At 34.3% G+C, this 25,046-nt stretch overlaps 1 protein-coding gene across 1 annotated transcript; it reads left to right on the top strand.

The window, feature by feature from the left end:
* The first annotated feature begins 11,743 nt into the window (after positions 1–11,743).
* On the top strand, positions 11,744–15,687 carry LOC132698516 (uncharacterized). Its single transcript, XM_060664632.1, has 2 exons — positions 11,744–11,991; positions 15,138–15,687. Exons 1-2 carry the CDS (start codon positions 11,794–11,796, stop codon positions 15,504–15,506), a joined length of 567 nt encoding a protein of 188 aa, XP_060520615.1. The 5' UTR covers positions 11,744–11,793; the 3' UTR covers positions 15,507–15,687.
* Positions 15,688–25,046: the final 9,359 nt, after the last annotated feature.

The raw sequence follows: 25,046 nt of genomic DNA, 5'->3' as shown, positions 1-25,046 counted from the left end.
TAATGCAACGAAAACTACAAACTGGTATAAAAACATTCCAAAATATTGATTGATTGAATTGATGACGAAATTCTTTACAAGACTGTGTTAGTTTTCACGGGATTATAACGCGATTAAATATAGATTGCCAAAATATTTCAATGTTTCTAGATAACCTAGAAGACCCTATTATGTTTTCAAAACTCAATGCGCTTCAAAATAGTATTTATCGACTTCAGATTTGAATAAAATGCTTAAATATCTAGCATCGATTTATAAAATTAATCAAATTCCAAATTTAAAAGTATTGTATCTTTTTATGAAATTATGGAAACGCAGGAAAACTTTAAAGACTCAAAAGTGATCTTTGCCCCAATTATTTTCCTTTTACCATATTCTCGAACTAATCCAAAATCAATCGATTTTTATACCTCAATACCCTTATATGGCACACGCAGATAAGAAGAGACAATTCACCGTAGAAATATGTCCCGTCATTGAAGGAATCTACTTGTAAAGAAAAAACTCATCCCAGTGACGAATGTGTGTACAAGAATGAACCTGTTAGAAGCAATTGTAGAACAAATCACCCAACATTCAGTTCTTGTTCTACCACAGAAGCCTGAAAAACTGTTAATTTAGTGTAACACGTATCGATATGTTCAAATCGAAGTAACAGTATTCATTGGGATACCAGTAAACTTTCAGACAGAAATAAATGAAGAAAAATTTTTCAATGATATAAAAATCCAGTACGGAAAACCTCTTGTTTTACCGCAACAAAAATAAATATCGACGAGATATTCCAGCTAAGAGACTAGAAATATTAATTCCCATCGAATCAGTGAAAGAAGAAACAAATACGTTCCAAATAATTGTTATTCTTTTGGAATAATCATGGTTCTAATTGTAGTTTTTACAATTAAGAGGCTCTTCTTTGAAAAAGGAAGAAAATCGAAGAAAACCGCATCCAAACCAGAGGAAACCTGCAAAGAAGAAAATTTTAAAGATTATTTGAAAAAACGTTCACTTATTTTTTAAAGTTATGGAGGAAGCAGTTATTTACCCAGAATATAAAAAAGATAACACTCGGCGACTCCGCGTTAAAAGCCTTATATCATTTGCTTGTTGTATTGTAAAAGTACTCTTAATTAGTCCGGCCCTGTATCGCCTTGTCCAAATAAAACTTTATTACACTTTTTGTCTTAATAAATGTTTGTAAAAACGCTCTCCTGAATTCGGAACATTTAAGTGACGAAACAAACTTGCTTTAGCAAAAAATATGTAACAAGAACATTAAATAACTTGTTTTTACGACAAATTCGGATGGTGAATGAGCCCAAAAAACTTTCAAAAAATCCATTTCAATTTTTTCCCGTGCTACATGAAATTCCTCGAAATCTCCTAAAACGTTCTAAACTATCCTTGAATTCCATTGAAACTCCGTCCTCTTGTAAAACAAAAAACCCGAGTTCAACTAACCAAAACGAATATCGGCGTCTTGCTGTGTTGTAACGTCAATGCTTTAAAGTTTGAAACAACGTTGTCAAAAGTAATAGAAAAGAATTAAATAAAGGATCGTGGCAAAAATTCCGCGTCCGTCCATCGAGAGAAGAATAAAGTTTTGTCGAGGATTATAAAACTAGCTCTTTATGGCTTTTTCCTAAACAATTTCGACGGTTTCCGTCTTACCGGCGGAAATGACGTACGGGCGACATTAACGGAGTACGTGAGGGTATTGGAGCTTTTCGCACATCGAGGCGTCGAGTACACATGCTTTACCGTATTTATAGCCCGCCTCAGTGGAATAAATAACTCGACAGTCTTGCGGCATACACTGCGCGGGTTAAGCAGATTTGATTTAGGTTCCGTTTATGCAGAAATATTTTCCCTAATACCCGCGGTAAATAAGAATTTCTCGTCGGTGGAAGACCGTTTCGTAATAAAACACACCGCGGTATACCTATCCGTCGGTATAGTATGTTCGTAAATATAAAAAAACTGACTATATTTTTGTAAGAATGCAAGCTCCCCATGTTGAGACAATCGTCAACGAATATGGTGCCAGCTCAGGTCAAACTACTAGACGAAATTAATGGATGCTACTTAATATTCGCCCTACTATTGATTCAAATTCAAAAAGTATTTAATTTAATGTCACTTACACCCCAGGTCGGTCCCTCGAAAGTCCTCTGAATACTGTAGATTTTAGGTTATAATAAATGTGGAAACACTATGAGTTTTGTAAATAAAATAAACATAAGTTCATCATGAAAAAATTATTTATTCCAATATTCCTACGGGCAAAATATCAACTTCAAACTATATATACATACTAAACTAATATATACATGTTTATTAATAAAATAAACTTCCTTGTAACGCTAATAAATTAAATTTATCCCATCATAATCACATTACTGAGTAGAATATACGGAATACATAAAACTGTAGTTACACATTAACGTAAATTAAAAAAAAAATCTGGCACCAGCACAATCTATTTCAAACCAACAGTCCTTATATTCTCAAACAGAAATAGCTTAATTAAGTGCACCTTTCAACAAGTTAAGATGCGTAATCACCCAGCTATAATTTGGAATATTACTTTCATCAATTAAGCGATGCTTCAAACTTTCTTAAAAAGTTACCGTTTATTCCGTTATTTTGTAACCTATTTTTTCATACATTTTCTCTTGAAAGTACCTAACAATTATCCGCACTCACATCAATTAAAACTGGATGGCACGACCTCAATTACATTTTGGTGATTTTGAAGAAAGGACAACTGTTTGTAAGCTTGAACTTGAATGATTAAATTCAAATGGACGAGTAGCAGTTAAAGCAGTATCCTCAAGGGGAAGATTAATACTGTGCTCAGCAATCTGATATCAACAGACCATTTTCCCCAAAAGCTATCACAATGCAGAAATCAAACTCTGTAACTAATGTAAACCCATTCAGGAAGCATTGTGAGTTACTTTACTGCATAAGGAAATCCAAGTATTGAAGAATTAGAAAAAGACGCTTAAATCCAGTCAAATTAAAACAGGTTTTCACAGCAAACCGCCACGATAAACAGAATTTCTACTAAGTGAACTAGAAAAACGCCAACACACCTTGCAAAAACGGCATTAGAAATAAAAATTGACAACAAAAACGAATTGAGAATTACGGTTAAATTCGATTAAGGTTCGTATATAAATATTGCATTATAAATAATCAGTTTTACCTAAATAGTAAATTCTTATCTAAGTATTCTTCAAATACTTCCGGCACGGTTCACGTATAATGTTGACCAATATTGTCAATATAAGTGTGCATACCATGAAACTGGCCAAGTAAACCAGATTTTTTTTACTACAGCGAGAATAGTATATTATGCAACAAACCCCTGGATTCAAGTGTCGTTACGTAATAGTATATTATGCAACAAGTGTGGTAAACGGTATTTGAATCACGAGTTTATTTGGCACTAGTTTACCAAACGTGTTGCATACTATACTTTTACTAAGGCCGTTAGTTTTTGGGAACATTTTTGCAAAACAAAATTTAATTTATTTAAGCAGTGACTCAGATTTGTGGGACAAAATTCTCACGTGATAAAGTGACGCTCCCCGCACGCTAGATCGGTGTATAATCGGGTATTTTACAGAAGGGAGTAGAAAATAGTATATTATGCAATAAGTGCGGTAAACGGCATTTGACTCAAGAGTTTATTTGACACGAGCGGAGCGCAGCAGAGCGAGTTTTTAATAAACGAGTGACTTAAAAAGTTTCCCGAACGTGTTGTATACTATACTTTTTTTACGACCGTTAGTTTTTGGGTATATTTTCGTAAAACAACAAACGTCAAAATTCAAGTAGTGGAAAATATATCAGAAAGAATCCGACTGCTTCCAAACCCTTTACCGCACCGGAAATGTCCGAAGTGGCTCGGATCCGTGGGAAACAAAACTGACGTAGTAAAGTGATGCTTCCCCCATGCTAGATCGGTGTGTAACACATTTTACAGGCGGGAGTAGAAAAATTATATTTAAGAATATTGAATGAGCTGAAGAGCTAATTTTTTGTTTACCATCCTCATTTAAATAACGGGACATGTCTGTCATTTTTCTAAAACCTCTTTGAAGCGTGTTTCTTACCGTGAAATCTGCATTTTCGGCAAATCCGTTTAAATCTTTGCGTAAATCAAGATTTTCCCGAGATTTTCGTAAGATTTTTTGTTTTTCACGTTTATCGCCGGAAAGTATTCCATTAGCGTTCGACAAATTTAAATTTATTATGCGAGTTTTACGTTTTTATGGCTTTTTGGCGACTACACAATTTTCGGTGCTGCGAGTTCTTTCCCATGCCCGGATTTGGATGATTAGAATCGACCGTTCACTTGGAAAATTTACGTCTTTTTTGAATTACAGCTACTGTAATCGATATTTCTAGAGGGACCCTCACACTTGATTATATTACTGAGAGTCTTTTGTAAGACTGATCGTGTGAGAGCCACTTTAGAAAAGTTACTCAGGTCAATCAGTTATCTACTTTTTATTTTAAGAGATTTAGCTATGCGAATGGGCCGATATCAACTGATTTGTTTTCTTTTTCTACCTAGCACATACTTTTTTAGAAATATTTTTAAGAGAATTATGAAAACGCGATTATTCCTCGTGCTGGAGGTGATCATATAAAGTTTTGAATTCGTAAATAGATTCGATGGAAAACTTCCGTCAGCAAATGGTTTTAATTGAATTTTTAACTTTTGAAATGTTTTAATTTTTTTCTTGCAAGACCTGGATGAAAAAGTTATGCTAGACGTAGGTAAAATAAAATCAGGCCGTGAAAAATTATATACACCTTTATGAATACGCTGACTGGAAAAAAAGCGTATTTTTGACTAGGAGTATTTTAAAATAATTATACTGGATCATTAAACATATGTCCCAAAAAAAAAAATTATAAATTTGCGATTTCTTATAATCTTTGAAACATTGGAGACATCGAATTGAAATTTTAGGAATACGAAATGCGCACCAACTTTTTCAATCAATGAAAAATAATAAAATTTGTCGTCAAAACGTGTGGTCGAAATATTAGACAAACAACCACAGCAAAATGGTCATTTCGCCTCAACGAGTATGTCATTGCATTGTGTGCGTTATCCTTTGCACAGACAATCAACAATACGCAGTATTGGGCAAATCCATACCAGTTGAAAAATTTACTTATGATTGACCATTCGGAATGCCTTCATAGTAATATTATGAAGAATAGAATTAGTCACAGGAATTTATATGATCAACAAAATTTTTGTTATTGAATTTTATATTTTCTGGATTTCCTACGTAATAACTGAGTCATAGTAAATGTTGCTAAGTTAAGTTTATATACACACCTACAGAAATTTTCATAATTATACATGATTATTTCATAAAAAACGTAATCTAATGTCAGTATTCAATTCAATTCAATTGATTTTACGGCGAAAGCAACAAACTTTTTTCCCAGTTAAGGGACATACTTGGTTTCCTAACATTGTGGGCCATGTTTGTACACGCACGGTATAACAACATAATGTTATTCAGAATTCAATTCGAATTTGGAAACATAGTAAATGTATTTCCTCTTTCGCAAAGTGTCGAGGGTCAATAGAATAAAGGAAAAGAAAACCTGTTGGCCAGTTAAAGATCGCGAACTTTACGGACACTTGACGCAAATTTGTTATTCAAATGGAATTGCGCTGGGCTGCTGGCGACTACCCGGAAGTGGACACATGAGTTGTAAGAAAAAGTGAACTTTAATACGTAAAGGTGCCCCTTTACCGTTCGGCACTTGCATGTCTAGAATGTTTGATTATCCCAGATACATAAAATAGCTTTAGGAGTCTCGTGGCGGTTTGTTGAAGGGGCCAGACAAATTGGATTTTTGCCGAGTGTTGAATCCATCTTGTAATAGTTCGTCCACCAAATTCGAAATGATTAAAGGTAAATAATAGTATCTTATGCAACAAGTGCGGTAAACGGCATTTGACTCACGAGTTTATTTGACAGGAGCGGAGCGAGTGTTTAATAAGCAAATGAGTTAAAAAGTTTAGCGAACGTGTTGCATACTATACTTTTTCTCCGACCGTTCGTTTTTACACGAATACATTCACTGGCATGACCGTCAGAATTGACAAACGACAAAATTCAAAGCGTTGGAAATATCTCCGAAAACATCCCGGAAATGTCCGAAGTGGCTCGGATTCATGGGAAACGGAAAAAAATATTTAATTTAAGTTTTAGTCAATGAATTCTAAATTAATATACTAAATTTTCCATATGTGGGATGTTCTAGTTAATCGTTTAATTTTTAAATTTTGATATACAAAAATAACCTTTTCGGCGTTACGGTGGATCAGTTAAGGGACACTCTGTATATATAACTGGAAAATTCATCGGGCAGTGCATTGTGGTATGTTTTCCTATCTCCTTAATGGAATGTTAACCATCTACGCCAATTTAATTAAAATCTAACATTTAAATGAAAACCTTCTTGTTTCGTATTGCTTCGCTTGATTAGCTGGTGTTGCTCCAAATTCGCTTCAGGCAGGCTGCGGTCTCTGACGAAAGATACTCTACTAAATAAGTTTCTTAGTCTTGATTATACGGAGAGATATAACCGCTTTACTTTGAACGTAAACCTAGAGTCAAATTACCGCTAGTATATTACCTTGTTCATTAACTTGTTTAATGGAGTCAATTCGTGACCTTTTAGAAAATATAACTGCGAATCGTAAATGGATGAACTTATTTTCTCGACTCGGCAGTTAAATTAATTTTAATCCAACACTGGTAACAACATTCATTTCAATTTTAAGTTTTCGAGTATAATGTTCGTCTCTGTTACCACGTTTCTTTTTATTTAGCGTTTATTAATCATTTGTTGACACATGTTCTATCTTCCACAGTCGCATTCTAAAAAAAATTCAAATGGTGTAATCCTAGGTTATAGAGTACGTGTTAAATTGTTTGTTTTAGATGGTCATGGATAGTTATCACACTCTTACAATTTGTTTGTTGTGGTCACAGGTCACGGGGACAAGTTAGTAAACATAACAACTTCTGTTAATATGCTTCCAGAAAACCATTTCGGTTTCGTTTCAACTTGATTTAAGAAGACTCCGTGTTCTAAATTGAAACTCTTTTTTGTAAACAATTATTATCAGCTGGTTGGATAGAGCAATATTAATTCAACTCTATTTTTATTTGAAATTTTCAAAATCGGACATTTACGACACTCTCTTATAAAGAGAACTTAGAAGCAAGATTGTCCAAGCTCTTCGAACTAGACAAGAAGTTAATTATTCTTTGTTTAACATCGATTTTAGTTCGTTTTGGGTATTTTTTATACAGTGTGTCCAAGATAAGGATGCACAGCATGGGGATCTCGGAAACTATAAGAGATACAGTGTCGGTTAAATTAGACAAAAGTTGCGCATTTTAATACCGAACAAGATCCCGTTTTACAAATTTGAAAATTCCAAGCCGTTCCGGAAATATCCGAGAAAAACCGAAATATTGCGATTTCGTTTTTATTATTTTTTAAAGCTATTTGAAAAGATATGAAAAAACGGAAAACACTTTTCCATTGGCACTTTTTAATCTCTCCAAATTGACGTTAACAAATTTTCATTACAGCGTTTCGATTCCATGGAACCACCATCAACTTTGATTTTTCTTATGGGACGGAAAAAAAGTACACACAGTATTAGGTTGTGCTTTTCATTGCGAATTCAACGATGTACGATACAATACGGTTACTTATGTTTTTATCCAGAAAAATGGCTTTTTAATACATTTCTAGTATTTTATTGTAGTAGGCCATGAGATCCGAACGATGAAAGGCAAAAGAAAATGGTTGACAAGTTCGAGTTAATGTGTTTATTTATTTACTAACTCTAACTGTTCATTTAACATAACAACTAAATCCAACAAGTTAATGAAAAACAAATTCTATAACAAATGTTCGAATAAATGACCTCCATTTTCTAGGCATAAGTACGCCCGTCTCACGGTAGACTCCAAAACACGACTTAACATTTCAGGAGTAATTTTATTAAACGCTGCTCGTACTGATTGACGTAATTGTTCCTCGTTGTCAAAACATTCTTTGAATACCTCATTTTTTATGTAGCCCCATAAGAAAAAGTCCAAGGGAGTTAAGTCCGGGGACCTTGGAGGCCGAGGTGTTTCACTGTAAGTCCCAATGTATTTTCCATCAAACCGTTCAGTTAAATATTGGCGAACTTCTCTGGAGTTATGGGCTGGGGCACCATCTTGTTGGAACTAGCAGCCTTGCACAGCGCCTAGCGGTAAATCATCTAAGGCATCTTCTAAATCGTGCCTCAAGATGTCAAGGTACCGCTCGGAAATTAAGGAATTATTATAGAAAATAGGGCCTATAATCTTGCTACCAAAAATCCCACACCAAATATTAAACCCAAAGCGAACTTGATGTCTGGATAGTCTATTAACACGTGGATTTTGTTGCGACCAATAGTGTGTATTGCGCCTGTTATAAATACCGTTATTGGTCACCATACTTTCATCAGACCAAATCACTTTATATGGAAAATTAAAACTCTCATCACACATCCTGGTATACCACTCACAAAAATGTCTACGTCGTTCGTCGTCACCCGGTTTTAATCCTTGACATATTCTGAATTTGTAAGGCTTAAATTCATTTTTCCTTAAAATAAACTGAGCTGTAGATTTAGCTACCCCATTCTGGTCTTCAATTTCTCTGGTAGAAGTTTGTGGATTTTCGATAACAGATTGTAGAACAATGTATTGGTTTTCTTCATTGGAAGGTTTTTGTCGGGATAATGCAGGCTTCTTAAATGATCCATATTCTTTCAGATTAAATAACAAACGCCGAAAAATACTCTTGTCAGGTTGTCTCCGCTCTGGGCATTTGTTAGAATACATACGCTCGGCTTCCACACAATTTCTTTGGCATCAGATGTAGCAAGACAGCATATCACATTTTTCTTCGTTTGTAAAATTACCTCCCTCCGTTGTAGAACAAAATAAATTAGAAAAAGACAACAACAATAAAAATACAAAAACAATAACTAAAGGAATAAACTTATGATCGACTGATAACAAAGACAAATAACATTAATGTGTCATTGAAATTGACTGGATGTCATTTTGTCATGGCCTACTCCATTTAAATGCTGAAATGTATTAAAAATCCATTTTTCTGGATAAAAACATAAGTAACCGTATTGTATCGTACATCGTTGAATTCGCAATGAAAAGCACAACCTAATACTGTGTGTACTATTTTTCCGTCCCATAAGAAAAATCAAAGTTGATGGTGGTTCCATGGAATCGAAACGCTGTAATGAAAATTTGTTAACGTCAATTTGGAGAGATTAAAAAGTGCCAATGGAAAAGTGTTTTCCGTTTTTTCATATCTTTTCAAATAGCTTTAAAAAATAATAAAAACGAAATCGCAATATTTCGGTTTTTCTCGGATATTTCCGGAACGGCTTGGAATTTTCAAATTTGTAAAACGGGATCTTGTTCGGTATCAAAATGCGCAACTTTTGTCTAATTTAACCGACACTGTATCTCTTATAGTTTCCGAGATCCCCATGCTGTGCATCCTTATCTTGGACACACTGTATACGAGAAACAAAAATGGAAAACTTCCATAGCAAGCGGGCCGTATCGCCGCGAAACACAAAGAGATATGCCTTCAGAAATCTACGATACACATCCTTTCAGCGTTTTACTTTAAAGCAGGAAATCCCTCGGGAGTTAAGTGCTAACAGGCTGCCCGGGCAAAGCGAAGAAATAGGCATCCATCGGGTACTTAAGAACAGCAAGCCGCGCAAAATCCCTGCGGGAACAAGTGATGAATAGGGCTCAATATTCTGTTGTTATTTGTGTATCGCTCTCGTCTACCCTTAATGGAATGGCCTATTTTTTGTTCCACTAAAATATATCTCGAAATAAACAACTTTATGTTCGCGTTGATTTTTTTTCTCCAGGAAGACGTTATTCCCTGATGGTGCTTTTCGTTTGTATTTATTGTGTTACTGGGACGGACATTTAAATAGGACTCAAGTTGTCGAAACTATAGTGGTATAGGCTAAAACTATAAAGTTACTTTTAGATTTTATTATTTTCTTGATGTATTTTTAGCAAATAATTTCCAAATATCAATAAATGGTAGTAACGGGTGATTCAATAAGAGTTTCCACATTACAATCTGAAATATTTTTGAAACGCCACTGTATTTGTTTATTATCATATGAGATTTGTAACCTCAAAACATAAAGAAAGTTAGTCATGGAGCAATATGCGACTGAACGACGTGTCAAAATAGTGCAAGCCTATTATGAAAATGGTCGATCGTCATCGATCGCAGCAAGTGGGCCTTGCGTATTCAACCACACAGCGAATTTTAACAAAAGACTTGCATCTACACCCATATAAAGTCCAAATAACTCAGGAGTTGAAACCTCGAGATCATCAACAGCGCCGCGTGTTTGCAGAATGGATACGAGAACAAGGGGTTCATTTTTCAACGAAAATCATCTTTGAGGCATATTTTCACGTTGGTGGCTTTGTAAACAAACACAATGCTCATATTTGGGGATTAGAAAATCCAAGAGAGATTGTTCAAAAAGCAATGAATCCTCAAAAAGTATCTAAAAAACAGAGTGTATAGAAATAAACCAAACACTATTCCAGAGCTGAAACAGGAAATTAGACGCGAAATAGGCGGCATAGAACCTGAATTGTGTCAAAAAGTGAGAGGAAATTTCAATAAACGAATTACGTCATGCGACATGAGTCGCGGGGGTCATTTGAATGACATCATCTTTCATATCTAATTGTAATACACTAAAAAAAAATATTATATTATATTCTTCCGAGTTTTTTTAATTATTTTAATTTGGAAACCCTTATTGAACCACCCTTTAGATGTAGTGATGACTTTGGTGTAAAATATTACAAATTGATACTTCTTGTACTAAAAAACTGCAAAGAAGACGTCCAGTGGTTCAACAGAAGACTAAAATTAGAGTTAACAACCATTTAAAAAGCAAGATAACTTTTCATTATTAAATTTTACTTACAGGCTAATAGAATGAATTGTAATTTGCTAAATATGCCAAAGTGCAAAGTGAAAAAATTCTTTAATACAGGTCGTCAATTATATTATATTTATCATAGTAATGGTAACCCGCTCGACATTGTGGATCATTTGAGAGATTTGGGAATTTTGCTGAGCTTCCATTGGGATTTTTCGTTCCAAATCGATTCTGTAATTAGCACAGCACTCGGGATGGTTGGATTTTTAAAATTTAAGAGTCCATTGGAAAATTTACTGCGTAATTTTGAAGACGCTTATCACATCAACTATTTCCTGTAAAAGAAAGCATAAAAAGCTCAAACGCATCCACAAAATCATCAACTGTACCTTACCTTACCTGACTCCTGTAATAGCGTTCTAGGTCCTATCCCGCAATATTCATAACACTTAACCTTTCCGTCAGCAAGTCGAATGAACTACTTTGTACTCTGTAAGAGCTGCCGCTGCGTAGTTTTAAGTTTCAATAGTTTTTTTACTACTACATTGTAATTATTAAGTGTTTGGCCAGCGAGAACGTAAATAAATAATATTGCAAAATTCGTATCCTATCTTTACATGTAAGTGAGACATTAAAAAATTATTTCAGACTGTCATTGTCACTGCTGTTCATCTTTGTCACTTTCACTAACCGCGAAATTAAAAGTTACATTTCTCGACGATATAATGGCGAATTATTTCCTAAACGAAACTAACCCAGAGATATTTGCGGCTATTCCCAGACCCGGAGGACTGGCAAACATTAAAATCCCTGTGAAATCGAAACCACCTTTAGCAGACTCCAGCAGACGACATAGTCTTATCACAGTGCAACTGCAAGATACGCTAAGGACTGATAAAGAAAATTACGCCAGACACCACAAAGTAAGTACAGTTTGTTTCATAAATTGTGATTTTCCGTCCCCAAAATTTGGATTAACATTAAGAAACGTTGTTTAGTACCATATTTCAGTCTAAGTTATTCTAGGTTCAGTTTAAAATTACTTAAAAAGATAACAATTAATATAATATAAAAAGACACGAAGTATACACACACACACATTTAAGCTGCTCATATCAATTATTAATTATTAGTTTTACTATTAACAAACGTTTTGGATTCTTCCTGCGCCTACTGGGAGTCTGAAGTGCAGAGCTTTTCTCAAACTGATTTGGGTTCTCCTCTATACCTGCTTATATACTGTTTGAAGGGAGCGGACCTACAGGAGTGGATATGAATATTGTATCGAATGACTGAGTCCCATTTCAGTGAAAGGTATGTGGCTGAGGCTAGTGGACAGTGGACCAGTTCGTTACTTACCATAATTCAAAAAATATACCCCAGTAATGAGATGCACTAAAATTCGTTTTATTTATTCCGGAATCTAAAAAAAATGTTCCAGATATTCAATTAGACAGTTGAAGACCCGCTTAGGAGGGCTTCAAAATGATGTTAAAACGTGGGAGCTTTGCCTTTTAACGCAATGAACTTTAATCAACACGGCAGTATATTGTGTTATTGATTTTTTGTGTCCATTATCGCAAACAACGGAATGGTCCCGTTTTTATTGAATATGCTGTATGCAGGCATAAAAATTGCAAAAAGTTCAGGTTTAACTATTTTGGCAATGCCACTTATGTCACGAGAATATTTCATAAATTAGATTTGGATAAACTAGAGCAAAATCATAACAGTGACAATCAATTTGCTGATAGTTTCAAATAAGAAGAAAGACGTTTAATAAAAGATACACTTCTTAAGTCTCTACCAAATCGAGTTCGTAGCATTGACATCAAAAATGCTGATAATGTGCTTTGCAAGAAGGTAATATGCACATTATAAAGTGCTTAGCCGCTTATCAAAAGCTTCGTTCTGAAGCAAAATCTGATTTCGACTTAAGTGCAATTCTTATTTAGATTTGGTTTTGAGCTGAAGACGATTCTTTGCGAAACTACATTCAAAGCCCGTCTGGCGAAACCGAATGTTATTTATTTAGTAAGCAGCAAGTGGAATTATCGGCTTCAATGAAAAATTGGGTCGGATATTTTAATGCATGTCTGTCTGTGTATTACTACGAATTTTTTATAAACTTCGAGGATCGCATAATTCCAATCACAGAATCCACATAATCACTGTACAATTGCCCGTTTTTTATGAAACACAAATATTAAGTTACTGTTAAAAACAGAAAACCTTGGCGTCGGTTCTGTTGTATTATTACCGACATGGCAATAATATCAGAAATCTGTCTTGAATACAATGACTTTACACTTTATCAATATTTAGTGATCGTATAAAAATATTTAAGCAATCAATCATGCGATATATCTAGATTTGTCATAATCAGAAATTGTTTGCGCGTATTTCATCAATAAAATTAGTAATTGTCTTTCTAAAGTAAAAGCGACACAAACTAATCGTCGAAAAACTATTATAATAATTTTAGCTCATTTCATTATTGAGGGAATTTTTATGTCTTCCTACGGTTTTAAGGTGGTTGGTTGGTTGGTTTTGGTTCTTTAATGGTCTAATTCAATATCTGGAACAATGTCAGATTTTTTTGAGATTGAGAAATAATTGTAATGAGTTTTAGGGAGTTTTATGATTGGAAGTACTTTTATATCTTCTCGACGGTTTTAAGGTGGTTGAGCAATACATCAATTTGAAGCTCTTCAGTGGTCTAACTCAATATCTGCTACAAGGTCCAATTTTTTTGAAATTGCCAAAGGTAGTTCAGCAATACATTACATACAATATAATAATACACACAATACATTTTAAAGCTCTCCCAAGTGACTCTTCAATGGTCTAATTCAATATCTGCGACAAGTCTAATTCTAATTGTATCTTCCCTAGGGTTTTAAGGTATTTGAGCAATACATCATTTTGAAGCTCTCCTAAGTGGCTCTTCAATTGTCTAATTTAATATCTGTGACATCAGATTTTTTCAAGGTTGAGAAATAGTAATTAAATTAATTAATTTTTTGGGTTGATGTATAAAATGCATTGTATATATAATGCATTGTATGATGTATAAAATGCATTGGATATGGTTTTTGGGAGTTTCCTGCTAATACTTTCCTGCTTCCTTACCCGCAGGAATATATATTTTTTAATTGCGGTAAGTAACGAACTGGTTCATTGTAAGATTTGCAAATCTGAATACAAATCCAAATCTAACTTGTGATAGGTAAGGACCTGAGTCGCGGTTGAGATTGTTTGGTTGCTTATAGATTTCTATAGGTTCCCGGATATTTCTTTGGTAGGTCGCCAACTGTTGATGAGTTTAGTTGTTGTAGCCTTAAAGCTATTTCACGTTCTTCGAGCCTAGTTGATATTTTTCGCTCGGTCTCTCCAATGTATATAATACTGTAAGCCCCTGGTATCTCAAACGGAATTTTCTTTGGATTCTCATATTTTTCTTTGGTAGTCTAATCAATTACTCAGAACATTTTTTGGTTTGGTCGAACAAGATTCGATGTCCGGTTTCAGGATTATGTTCAGCAGGTCTAGAGTAGAATGTAAATCACATTTAGTTAAAATCTTAATAAGGCAAACAATGTAGAAGAAATCTTGAAAATTTGTATATAGTATTGTGGTAGCCTGTGGAAGTTTCTTTGAAAAATTATATTAACTTCATGTATTAAGCATTACTAGCAATACTAAGTATTTTGACTACCCATTTTACATTGCAATTGACACATTAATCGAAAAAAAAACAGATTTACAGTCATAACTTGAACCTCTCTAAGAACATTACATTCAGCTTATGACGAAATGTGCTGCTCAAACTGAATAATATAAGGTATTTTTAAAGAAAATATATGTAATTTTAATGTTAGATAGATAAGATACGGTAGATATGGCAGCGGAGTTTTTGTAACCAGTGAATTTCATTATAATCGAGAAGAATTTTTTCTGTAACACCTTTTACTAAAACGCTCTCACCCCCGTCAATTTGGTTCTGGCGACCGATCAAATTGACTAGAGAGAAGTAAAATCTGAAAAGAGTAACCATTTCGTTTCGTAGATTCAACAGTCTCTGGCTTCGGTTCCTTGGTCGATAGAACTAGGCGACTTGGCAGAAGACCGGGAGAAAACGAATTGGTTGGCCGATACGTTTCAAGATTCGGTCGACTTGCTGAGCATTTTAATGAGCACCGTTATGCTTCTGTCTAAGCGACACGAAAAAATACCGGAGAATTTTTATCGCTGGTCCTTGGCTTACCTCAAATGCGTAAAAGACGATTTCGGCCGCGCTCCCCCAAACGTCCAGGGAATCATCAATCATATAAATTACATTACCGGAGGGAAAGTTACCAGCATATTGGAGGACGAACCTCTTGTTCCCGGGAAAAAATTTAGAATTTCGGAATTACAACCGGAAGTGTTCGGTTAGGAAGAGCAGGCGAGGAATTTGGGATTCATTTTTTGCAAAAATATCCATCAGCACTTCTCGATATGATATGCTCCATCAATGGCTGCCGGAAGGTCGGAGTTATGCAATTGCTAAACATTCTCGTCGTTTATAAAAAATATTCAAGACGTATTTTTACGTTCTGATGTTCCTTTTTTAATAAATTGCAAGGAAATATGTCTTTTAAAACATTCTTTTCAAATAAAATCTGAAGGACAATTTCACAAACCTTTTGGCATTCCTATACTTTAACTGTAGATGCTAAGTGAGTTTGCCTGTAAACCCAATGTTCACAGAATTTTACGAGAAAATTAACAAAAAAAATATTTTTCTTTTTTTTTGGCTCTAACTGTTTAAATATTTATATAATTTTTAATCACAAATATAACCAAAAAATATGCGCTAGTTTTTGATCACACTGATCAAATCTTACAGAAATCTTCTCTTCAAAATGCGAGACAAAATTGTGTCTTCATCCACTTTGAATTCAAGTGCACCGGACGAACCGTAATTATAACCGTACCTTTTACAAAAACGTTTTATTAGTGAAAATTACATAAAATACTTCGTAATCGAGCTGAAGCTTTTACATTTGCAGAGAAGTCCTCACTACAGCCTCCCGGATATCAATACTAACAATTATTTTACAATTTTAATACCGGATTCAACATTTTAATGCGGAGCACGTTATCGGTAGTCACCCACGGTCGGCAGCCATGACACACTTATTTCGTGATGATGTTGAGAAACTGATTGTAATGTCTTTGAAAAATACTTATTCTCTTTTGCATTTCTCAGAGGACTGACGTAAAAAAAGTTATGGTCCAGCAAGATTCTTTAGGTAAAAATCCTTCAATTAAGATTTGCAAATTGATAAACAAAATTTTGGCTTTGTGAACCAGAAAAATGTAAGCAATATTTAGTATCAGTATCTGAGAGAATGCATGAATTTTGCAATTTTAGTCGAAAAATGGTATCGCCTTTATTATCAATTGATATCCTATGGTCGGGTTTATTAATCAAAAATTTCATTGACTCCAAGAACGCGGCTGACGAGCGAGTGAGATCGCTAATCGCAAATTATTATTCTATAGTCTTACCCTAAACCGGAATAAATTGACAACATCCGATTGGATGCAAACGCCGGAAAAATACCAACGCGACCTCCCCCCCTTTATACAATAATTACAGTAATTAATATCGAAGCGCACAGAGCGTATCGGCGGATCCACCGATTGTTCTCGATTTTTATGCTTCGGAAGCCGACCAATTGATTTAGTAAAATTTGCATGCCGTGAATGAGCTCAATTCGAAATTTATATTTTAGTTCCGCGTTTTATTACTGTTTTGAAAAATTAACGACGCATTGCTGTGACGCTGAAATTAGCGCATCGAGAGAGAGACATGTTAATAAAATTTCGTCGCGATATATACCGGATGTAATGGGTTTTATTAGACAATAAAGTTTTGTAAAATTTATTTGTTTGTAAAGGTTGTAAAGGTCCTTTACTTTCTTACTACGCCACTTCTCTGTCTTCGAGGAAGTCCGGTATAGTCTGTCTCAATCTTCATAGATCTGGCTTTTTGTCCACAATTATGGAAGTTATCTGTCGACGCCATCAAAACAGGTAGAACATAATTTATTTTTTGTTAATTTAGGTGGGTACAGTCTTATTAAATTACACTAAGAAAAAACAAGGGCATTAAATAAATTCAATAAATTCATAACTAGAAATATCTATGCATAATTACATTTTTATTCTAAATGTCTAAATTTAATTCTGTCTCACTATCAGAGTCGTTACTGATATTATTTATAATATTGCTATATCGAATTTTTCCAGCTCTCAATTGGTATGTTATTAATTACATTTTGCAACACTGACCTTTGATTTTAGTTGCTTCCACAAATGCTCTATGGGGTTAAAGATGCAATGATATGGGGGAAGACGGAAAACAGTATACTCAACCTTCTTTTTAGTTGCAAATGAGTTTAAGACTTCCAAAAGTTGCGCTTTTTTGTAGCTGAATTCAAAATAAATGTCATTTAATAACAAATATTTCTGGATTTCAGTTTTTGAACTTTGGGAATATTTTTAAAAATATTGTTTTGAAATCAATTTTCAAAAATTTCGGCACTTGTATCCTCATGATAATCCAAGCTAGAATCCTTAATAATCTTTGCAGAAAACTGCAATCAGTTTGGGACAAATCCATCTTCTGACCAAGCGTGTATTACGGTGATACTTCCTTTATTTGAAGGTGCTTTCGTCTAACTGTTTTGAGTGGAATCAACCCATCCTTTGGATACAGTGTCGTGTGTATCGAACCATGTTTTATCGAGGTAAATTATGGATCTGTTGTCAAATCTAATATTTTAAGTTCATGAAGGTAAATCTCCATCTCTATTACTACTGACCTTTTGTGTACTTTGCGGTAGTTAAATCTCATTTTACAATCAACTTTATGTAGGGTGGCACGATTTATTATATTAGTTTCATTTCCCTGTAGCTTCTTTTTCAAGGTAACTTCGCTTTGATAAAGACAATATATTTTCCTTCTCATTGGGTTTTAATAACTATGGTCTATACGGTGGCTTTGAAAAACACCACTTTTATTCTTTTTCTTCAATTCTCCACTATTAATAATATCCTTTCGATAAGGACGTTTTGGTTAGTTGAGATCAAGTGGTGCTCATCGTCGGTCTGTCCGGTAACAGGGATTAATTTGGTTCTCTTCTTAGACCTCTTTTTGGCCATATACGCGTGTAGTTTGATCTACAGTGCAATATCTAACAGACTGTTTTGGTACAAAGAACCCTATCCACATTAATATTATTAACTTTCTCATTGCTAGTAGCCGTCTTTGAAGTCCACATCAACATCGCTGAGTTCTCTGCCTGGAATATATTGAGATTGGGGCACAGAAAACAATAATTATAATTATACGGAAAACAAACATCGACGTTATTCGCTCCGTGTATGATGCCTAGTAGCGCCGCCCACGGAAAAGAAGGAATTACAGCACTCCAATTTTATCATTGTCTTTACGTGTTAATTTATAAATAAAACAATTAACAATAAATTTTGAGATGGATAAGTAGTATAAAGTGATTTAAACGAAAGGTACGTGAAAATTATATATTAACAATATTTTTTTCTGTAATTAAAACGTGTAACAAACAAATAATAATAGTTTTTTTATTGACAGCATAACCTGAAAATATGGCATCGGTAATATTGCAGACCGGGTATGAAAATATCTCCCATTCAATTAATTTGCAGGTACGCTAGAAAAAGGAAAGAAATTGGCTTTTTGTCATATTAAACACATTGAAGAATACGTTGGTGGCAATATTAACAATAAGTTAATTGCTACATGCATTCGGCAAACGTCCGTCACTGAAACACCATATAATTTACAGATTACAGAAAAAAAATTGTCAAACTTTAAAAGTGGCTTTTTTACTTGATTCTTTATTTTTTTTAGCTGAATAGTAAAAGGGAGGTGGTACATGCTCAATGTACTTGCATTGCCAAAGAAACTGGCGAATGCAAACATATTGCGGCATTTATCCACCAAATAAACAATGACCGGAGTGTGTCTAAAACGAGTGTTCAGCAAGAGTGGGGATTTCCATCAATTAATCATTTAGCAAAAGAAAAATATTCTCGAGGAGCTACGGTAAATGATCTTTTTCCTCAAAAAGTGCTTAAAAATCCTCCTCAGCCACTGCACTTGACTTTGGAAGACTTTGACGATATCGAATGCCCAATTAAAAAAAGGGTAAAAGTCGATCATATTAGTGAGGAAGAACAAGTCTGTACGGTGGTCATAAATTTATGTCTCGAAGAACGACAGGTAGAACTAATATCAGAGTGAACGAAAAAGGTGATTGCTTGTCTTTTAAAGAGTGCTGGTCAGTGTATCACCATAGGAAAAGACAAGTTGGCTCTGTCATCTGAGATAGCACAGTTTTACAGAGACCGGATACTATTAGACAGTGAAGAAGTTTTCACATTGTGTTTACAAACCACACAACAAAGCGAGACGGTAAAATGGTTTGAAGCAAGACGTGTACGCATAACGGCCAGCGCAAAAGCTCATAAGATAAAAACAATAACTCGCACTTCAGCTGAATCTTTACTACAGGATTTTCTGCATCCGAAAAGTTTAAATTATGGAATTCAAAATGAGGTAAAAGCTCGCAAAAATTACAAATTACTGCATGATGTTCACGTATTTCAAATTGGATTATTTGTGTCTCCCAAACAGGCCTGGTTAGGAGTCTCAGTAGATGGAATAGTAGTCAGTGACGGCATGGTAACTAAAATAGTCGAAATAAAATGTCCAATGTCATGCAAATCGAAACCAATATGGGATAAAGAAACGAAAAAATTTAATGTCGGCTATATTGAAACTGTAGCTACGGGAAAAGTCCAATTAAAATAGAACCATAGTTATTATGTTATATATTATATTATTTACGAAGGTTGAATTCATTTCTTCATGAAAATCAATCTGTACAGCAACATCTTTAAACCGCGGTTGCAGTGAGTCAATAATAACTCCATATCCATATGATCATTCAGGTTATCGGTATCCTTATTGTCGTTGAGGTCATCGTTATGTGTTCTTATATAAACAAGCTTAGTGTTGTCCATTTCGGAACCATTTGAATTTTGACTTCTCCGCATTGCTCTCGCGAATCTATAATCGAGAAATCCTATACTTTTTAGTAAAATGAACATCTACGATTTAATTAATTTTTCATAACATCCTCTGTACAAACGTGGGTCTTTTACGTCCAGCCGTTTTGTGTCTACTGATCTCGGTCCAAAAATTATGTACAAAATTACTATTAACGTTACTAATTGTCAATCGGATATATCGATTATAATTTTACGAAACCAATAGAGAAACTTCTTGAAATGTACGTGGTTTACTCAATAAATATTACATTAAGGACAAACAACCAACTAAACGGCAAATGTAAAGCAAAAAATATAGTTTTTCGTTGAAAAAAAATTTTGCGATTTTTTTTCTTTTTTTAATGTTAATTACATGGCCGGGGCAAAACATACCCACGTTTATAAATCAAGGTTTAATAAATAGAAAAATAACCGCTTTGTGCTTGTACTTGCTCTGATTTATTTATTTTTGGTTTTCCGTAATATTTTTCAGGAAATATTGTTGGGGATATGCAGGGCTATTAGGATGCTCCGACTTTTTACCTTCTACAAAATGTTGACTGCAAATACATGATCTTAAACTAGGTTTCCAAGAACTTCCGTCACGACTACAGAAAATTGAATAATCATTTTTACAAATTTATAACAATAAATTCTGAATCAGTTATTAGGATAATCATGGTCTTACTTACTTGATTCTTTTCACAGCTTTAACCCACTTTAACACAGCAGCCAGGAACACAACAAGTATTTCCTGATCGCCTCGTTCTAACCATTTTTTATTTATAATTAAAAACCGTTTAAAATTATTTATATTTTCACTTTTAATCACACTACTCATTAGAGTGTACGAAAATTTGGAGTGCAAAGATTCGACTGACGCTCACGAGGATCGCTGGCATCCAATTTTTCCTTGACCACGCCCCCCCACACAGAGCCTATAGGGGCGGCTAACACGAGATAATTACTCATTTTTGTAAATTTTAATTATTATTTTCATCTTGACCCGTCGTATAGTCTCGAAAAATGAATTTATTAGTATGTAAAAAATATGAATAAAATGGTAGGTATAAAACTGCAATCAATTTCTTTCTTGAGTAATTTTTTTTTTAATAATTCATTTAACTAATGATTTAGTCTTGTTGACTTAATTATTAAATAGTTTATGTTTACTGAAACTTAAGACAAACTTTGTTATTTAAGTAATAATTTTAATAATACCTTTGATTGTTGGTGGTGCTATAGATCATTAATTGTGTTACAAGTAGAATAACTATATATTATCTGGTAATTATCGTGCATTCTCCTCCCATCCTGCCTCATTTTAACAAAACATGAAACCGGAAAACTTCCGATTCTGTTCGGTATGTTATATAGATTTTGCAAACCCTTACTAATGCTAACTTAACTATCCATTTGCATGCTAAACAGATATATTGTTGGTCGCCTCGACTATTGTATTAGAATGATGGTGCTTACCCTCAGCTTGAATAACACATTAATCAGTGTCTCAGTCTCACTGAGACCTACGCCAACTCTTATTCTTCACTGCCTGAAAAGGCAAATTATGCACCGTTATCATAGAATACCGCCGTAGCACTGTCGCATTGGAAAATATTGACAATTTTACGGGCAATTACCCCAATTGTCCTCTATAAGTTCTCGATAAATTCTCATATTCTTCAATAACTTGGAATCGATACTCTCGAATTTATTTTATTACTTTACATACTTTTTTTTGCTTATATAAATAAAGGTTATTATAAAAATATATAAATTTAGAGTCGCATAAAGTAATGAGTCGTGTTTTCATGATATCTATGTTGGGGCAACTTGAAGCACTGCCTACTAAGAAATTACAATTGTATTGATTTAATTCAAATTATTTTCTATATATTAACAGGAATAAAGGTTTGAAATATAAAAGAACCTGTGAGTGTAGTGAACCGTTATTGGCATGATCCAACTTTCTATTGTTTAAAAATTAAATTTTATTATTTTTATAATCTAGGGAGTTTTCAATAAGATTGTGTTACATATTAACGAAATAGAGTGAACTCCAAGAATTTAGTGTCTATTTAACAATAACTCACAATTATTTTCCACTCTAAGTTCTCCACTGATCCCTTGAAATAGAAGTTGCAAGGCAAATTTTTCTAACATTTCTAACTTTGGACAATGTTATTCCGAATATAGGAAAAAGGATGAAAAATAGTGAAACAATTCCATAATTTTCCGTGATATCGTCCATTCGGTTGGAAATAAGAAAGTTGACAGTCGTCTACTTTAGATTTATCGATTTTTTCGTAATTTTGGCAATTAGTTTTCGTTTTCGTAAAATATGTAAAAGACCAAGAAGCAAAAATTTTTCTTTTTAGAGCTGCAAATTACTTGTCTTTTTTGTAGGGCGTGTTCAACTATTTAATCTTAAAAACTCACATTATTCCTCATCGTAGGATCGAAAAATCCGGCGTTTCTGTATGACGAAAATCAAATAATCAAATAATTGCCCAGAGCTGATCAAGGTATTACCGTAAAGTAGCCTATAAGCTTTCTTATAACCTACATCAAATCAAATGAAATTAAGGAAAATAGTTGGAAAATAAATTAGCTACGCCAGAGAGAAACGGGGTCCCAAACAAAACAATAAAATACTTAGGGGCAATAAACAAAGGGGAGAATCGAAACCAATAATAGTTTTTAAATGGTGGGTGCGGCGGGAGGTAGGAAGGAGTCGCTATCAACTTTTTCCTCGCCGGTTCCCGCCTGTTTTCTTTTAGTTTGAATCCCGTTTCTTTATGGCTGATCCTTATTGAATTTGGAATGTATGAGGAAAGCAATAAACCCATTGACAAAATCTCCCGATGGAATCTGAGCCGGTTGACAGCCCCGCTTCGACCGATCATTGTTACCCCCGCCGAATCGAACCGAACGGGGGTATTTTTATTACGTAGCCGCCGCCCATTCTTCTCGGTGTTTGCTTTTAAAGCGGGGTTGACCTAGAATAAACGGTTTCTTGTAAAAATATTATTCTGGTCGAGTGGAACCGCGACAGTGTCACTTGTTTTGGGAGAAAGACAACAAAATGGATACGGGACTTAAAATTGCTTGTTAGCCTAGTTTTCGAAAAGGTTGAGTCGAGTATAATAGTTATGGCCAAAGAGACATTGTAACACCACAGACTAAATATTAATATTTCAATAGAGATTAAAATTAGAAGAAATACGGATTTTTTATATGCCTTTGCAATTTCAAAGTCGCATGTAATGCTCATTCCCTTGTTCGTCGTCTTATCGAATGCAGATATTACCACTTGGAGTATGATCTACCTTCTTAATTTTTCAAAGAAACTTCCACAGGCTATTGTAATACTTTTTACAAAACTTGTAGAGTCCTCCTGCGTCGGTTTTTGCTGATTCGAACTCGCTAACGTAAGGATGATTGGAGAAACGTTAAGAAGTTCGACTCAACAAAAACCGACCCAGGAGGAATCCAGAAGTTTTATAAAAATGTTTTCTTGGTATCTATTGGTATCTATTGCATTATAAATGAGCGAGGTCAGATTAAGTAGTGCATCTTCTGTAGATTTTTGTTTCTGGAAACCGAACTTTAGTTATAATATGTTTATCTAAAAATCCCACCACTATGTCTTTGATTGCTTTTTCAAAAACTTTCCCAACATAGTTTCTCTTTGGGATCTAACGAATATCCGAATATTATTTACCGGTTACTTTTGATTAGTTTTCGTTTTATTATATATTCAACGTGAAACAAGCAACCAACCACCTACCGACTTTTCAATAAATACATCTGAAATTAAATCCCCTCTTTGCCATAAAAGAAGGGTCAAAAAAACCCAAAGCAAATCAAGTAAAATCCACGAAAACAAAATAAAACACATGCCAGATAAGCTGTAAAAAGAAACTCAACGAAATTTTATTACACCTTTACACTTTCTTTAAATTGGTTGGAATACATTTATGACTTCACAATTATAAAACACACGTTTTTATTATTGAACCTTGCAAAAGGATAACAGAATATTGTGCAACAAGTGCGGTAACCGGCATTTGACTCACGAGTCAAGCGGAGCGAGTGTTTAATAAACCAGTAACTTAAAAAGTTTACCGAACGTGTTGCATACTATACTTTTTCTACGACGGTTAGTTTTTGGGTACATACTAGCAAAACAATACGAATACATTTATTGTCATGAATGTCAGAATTGACAAACGTCAGAATTTAAGGCGTGGAAGATATCTCCGAAAACATCAGATTGCTCCCAAACCCGCGCGGTAAAATCCCGGAAATGTCCGAAGCGGCTCAGATCCGTGAGAGAGGAAACTGAAGTGGTAAAGTGACGCATCCCGTAACCTAGATCAGTGTGTAATTAGGCATTTTCTTGGAGAGAAGGAGAAGAAGATAAGAATATTCCATATAAAAATGAAATTAAGGAGAAGAACGAATCATTTTGTTCGTTTAACGCATATAATGATTTTGTTTTCTTCTTCGACGGAAAAGGTTGACTGGCCGTAACAAATTCATATATTTATTTATTTTATTATATTTTTCGAAAAACATTTAACTCACATCTTGTACGTACAATCCTGTAAAGGCGCCACTGGTTGCGGAATTAGACAATAGAAAATAGAAAATGCTTTAAAGTCATACATTCAGTACACTCATAGCAACGAGTTTCGATGGTACACTGTTTAAATATAAAGGAAATGAATAATAGCGCAAAGTGAACAACAATAAGAATTAAAATTTCAGATAACTTTGTTTTCGGAGATCAATTCTTGGCAAAGTGGGGCATATTCAAAGAAAACAT

This window comes from Cylas formicarius, unplaced genomic scaffold (genome assembly GCF_029955315.1).
Source record: "Cylas formicarius isolate icCylForm1 unplaced genomic scaffold, icCylForm1.1 PGA_scaffold_2__14_contigs__length_35257938, whole genome shotgun sequence".
In the NCBI taxonomy this organism is placed as follows: Eukaryota; Metazoa; Arthropoda; class Insecta; order Coleoptera; family Brentidae; genus Cylas; species Cylas formicarius.
The sequence above is the reverse complement of the archived record's forward strand: the minus strand, read 5'-3'. Positions and strand labels throughout refer to the sequence as shown.

Bases quoted from the DNA above. Each gene is read 5' to 3' on its own strand.
- LOC132698516 (XM_060664632.1), top strand. From the start codon at position 11,794: ATGGCGAATTATTTCCTAAACGAAACTAACCCAGAGATATTTGCGGCT. The intron at 11,992-15,137 runs GTAAGTACAGTT...TTCGTTTCGTAG, and splicing joins ATTACGCCAGACACCACAAA to ATTCAACAGTCTCTGGCTTC.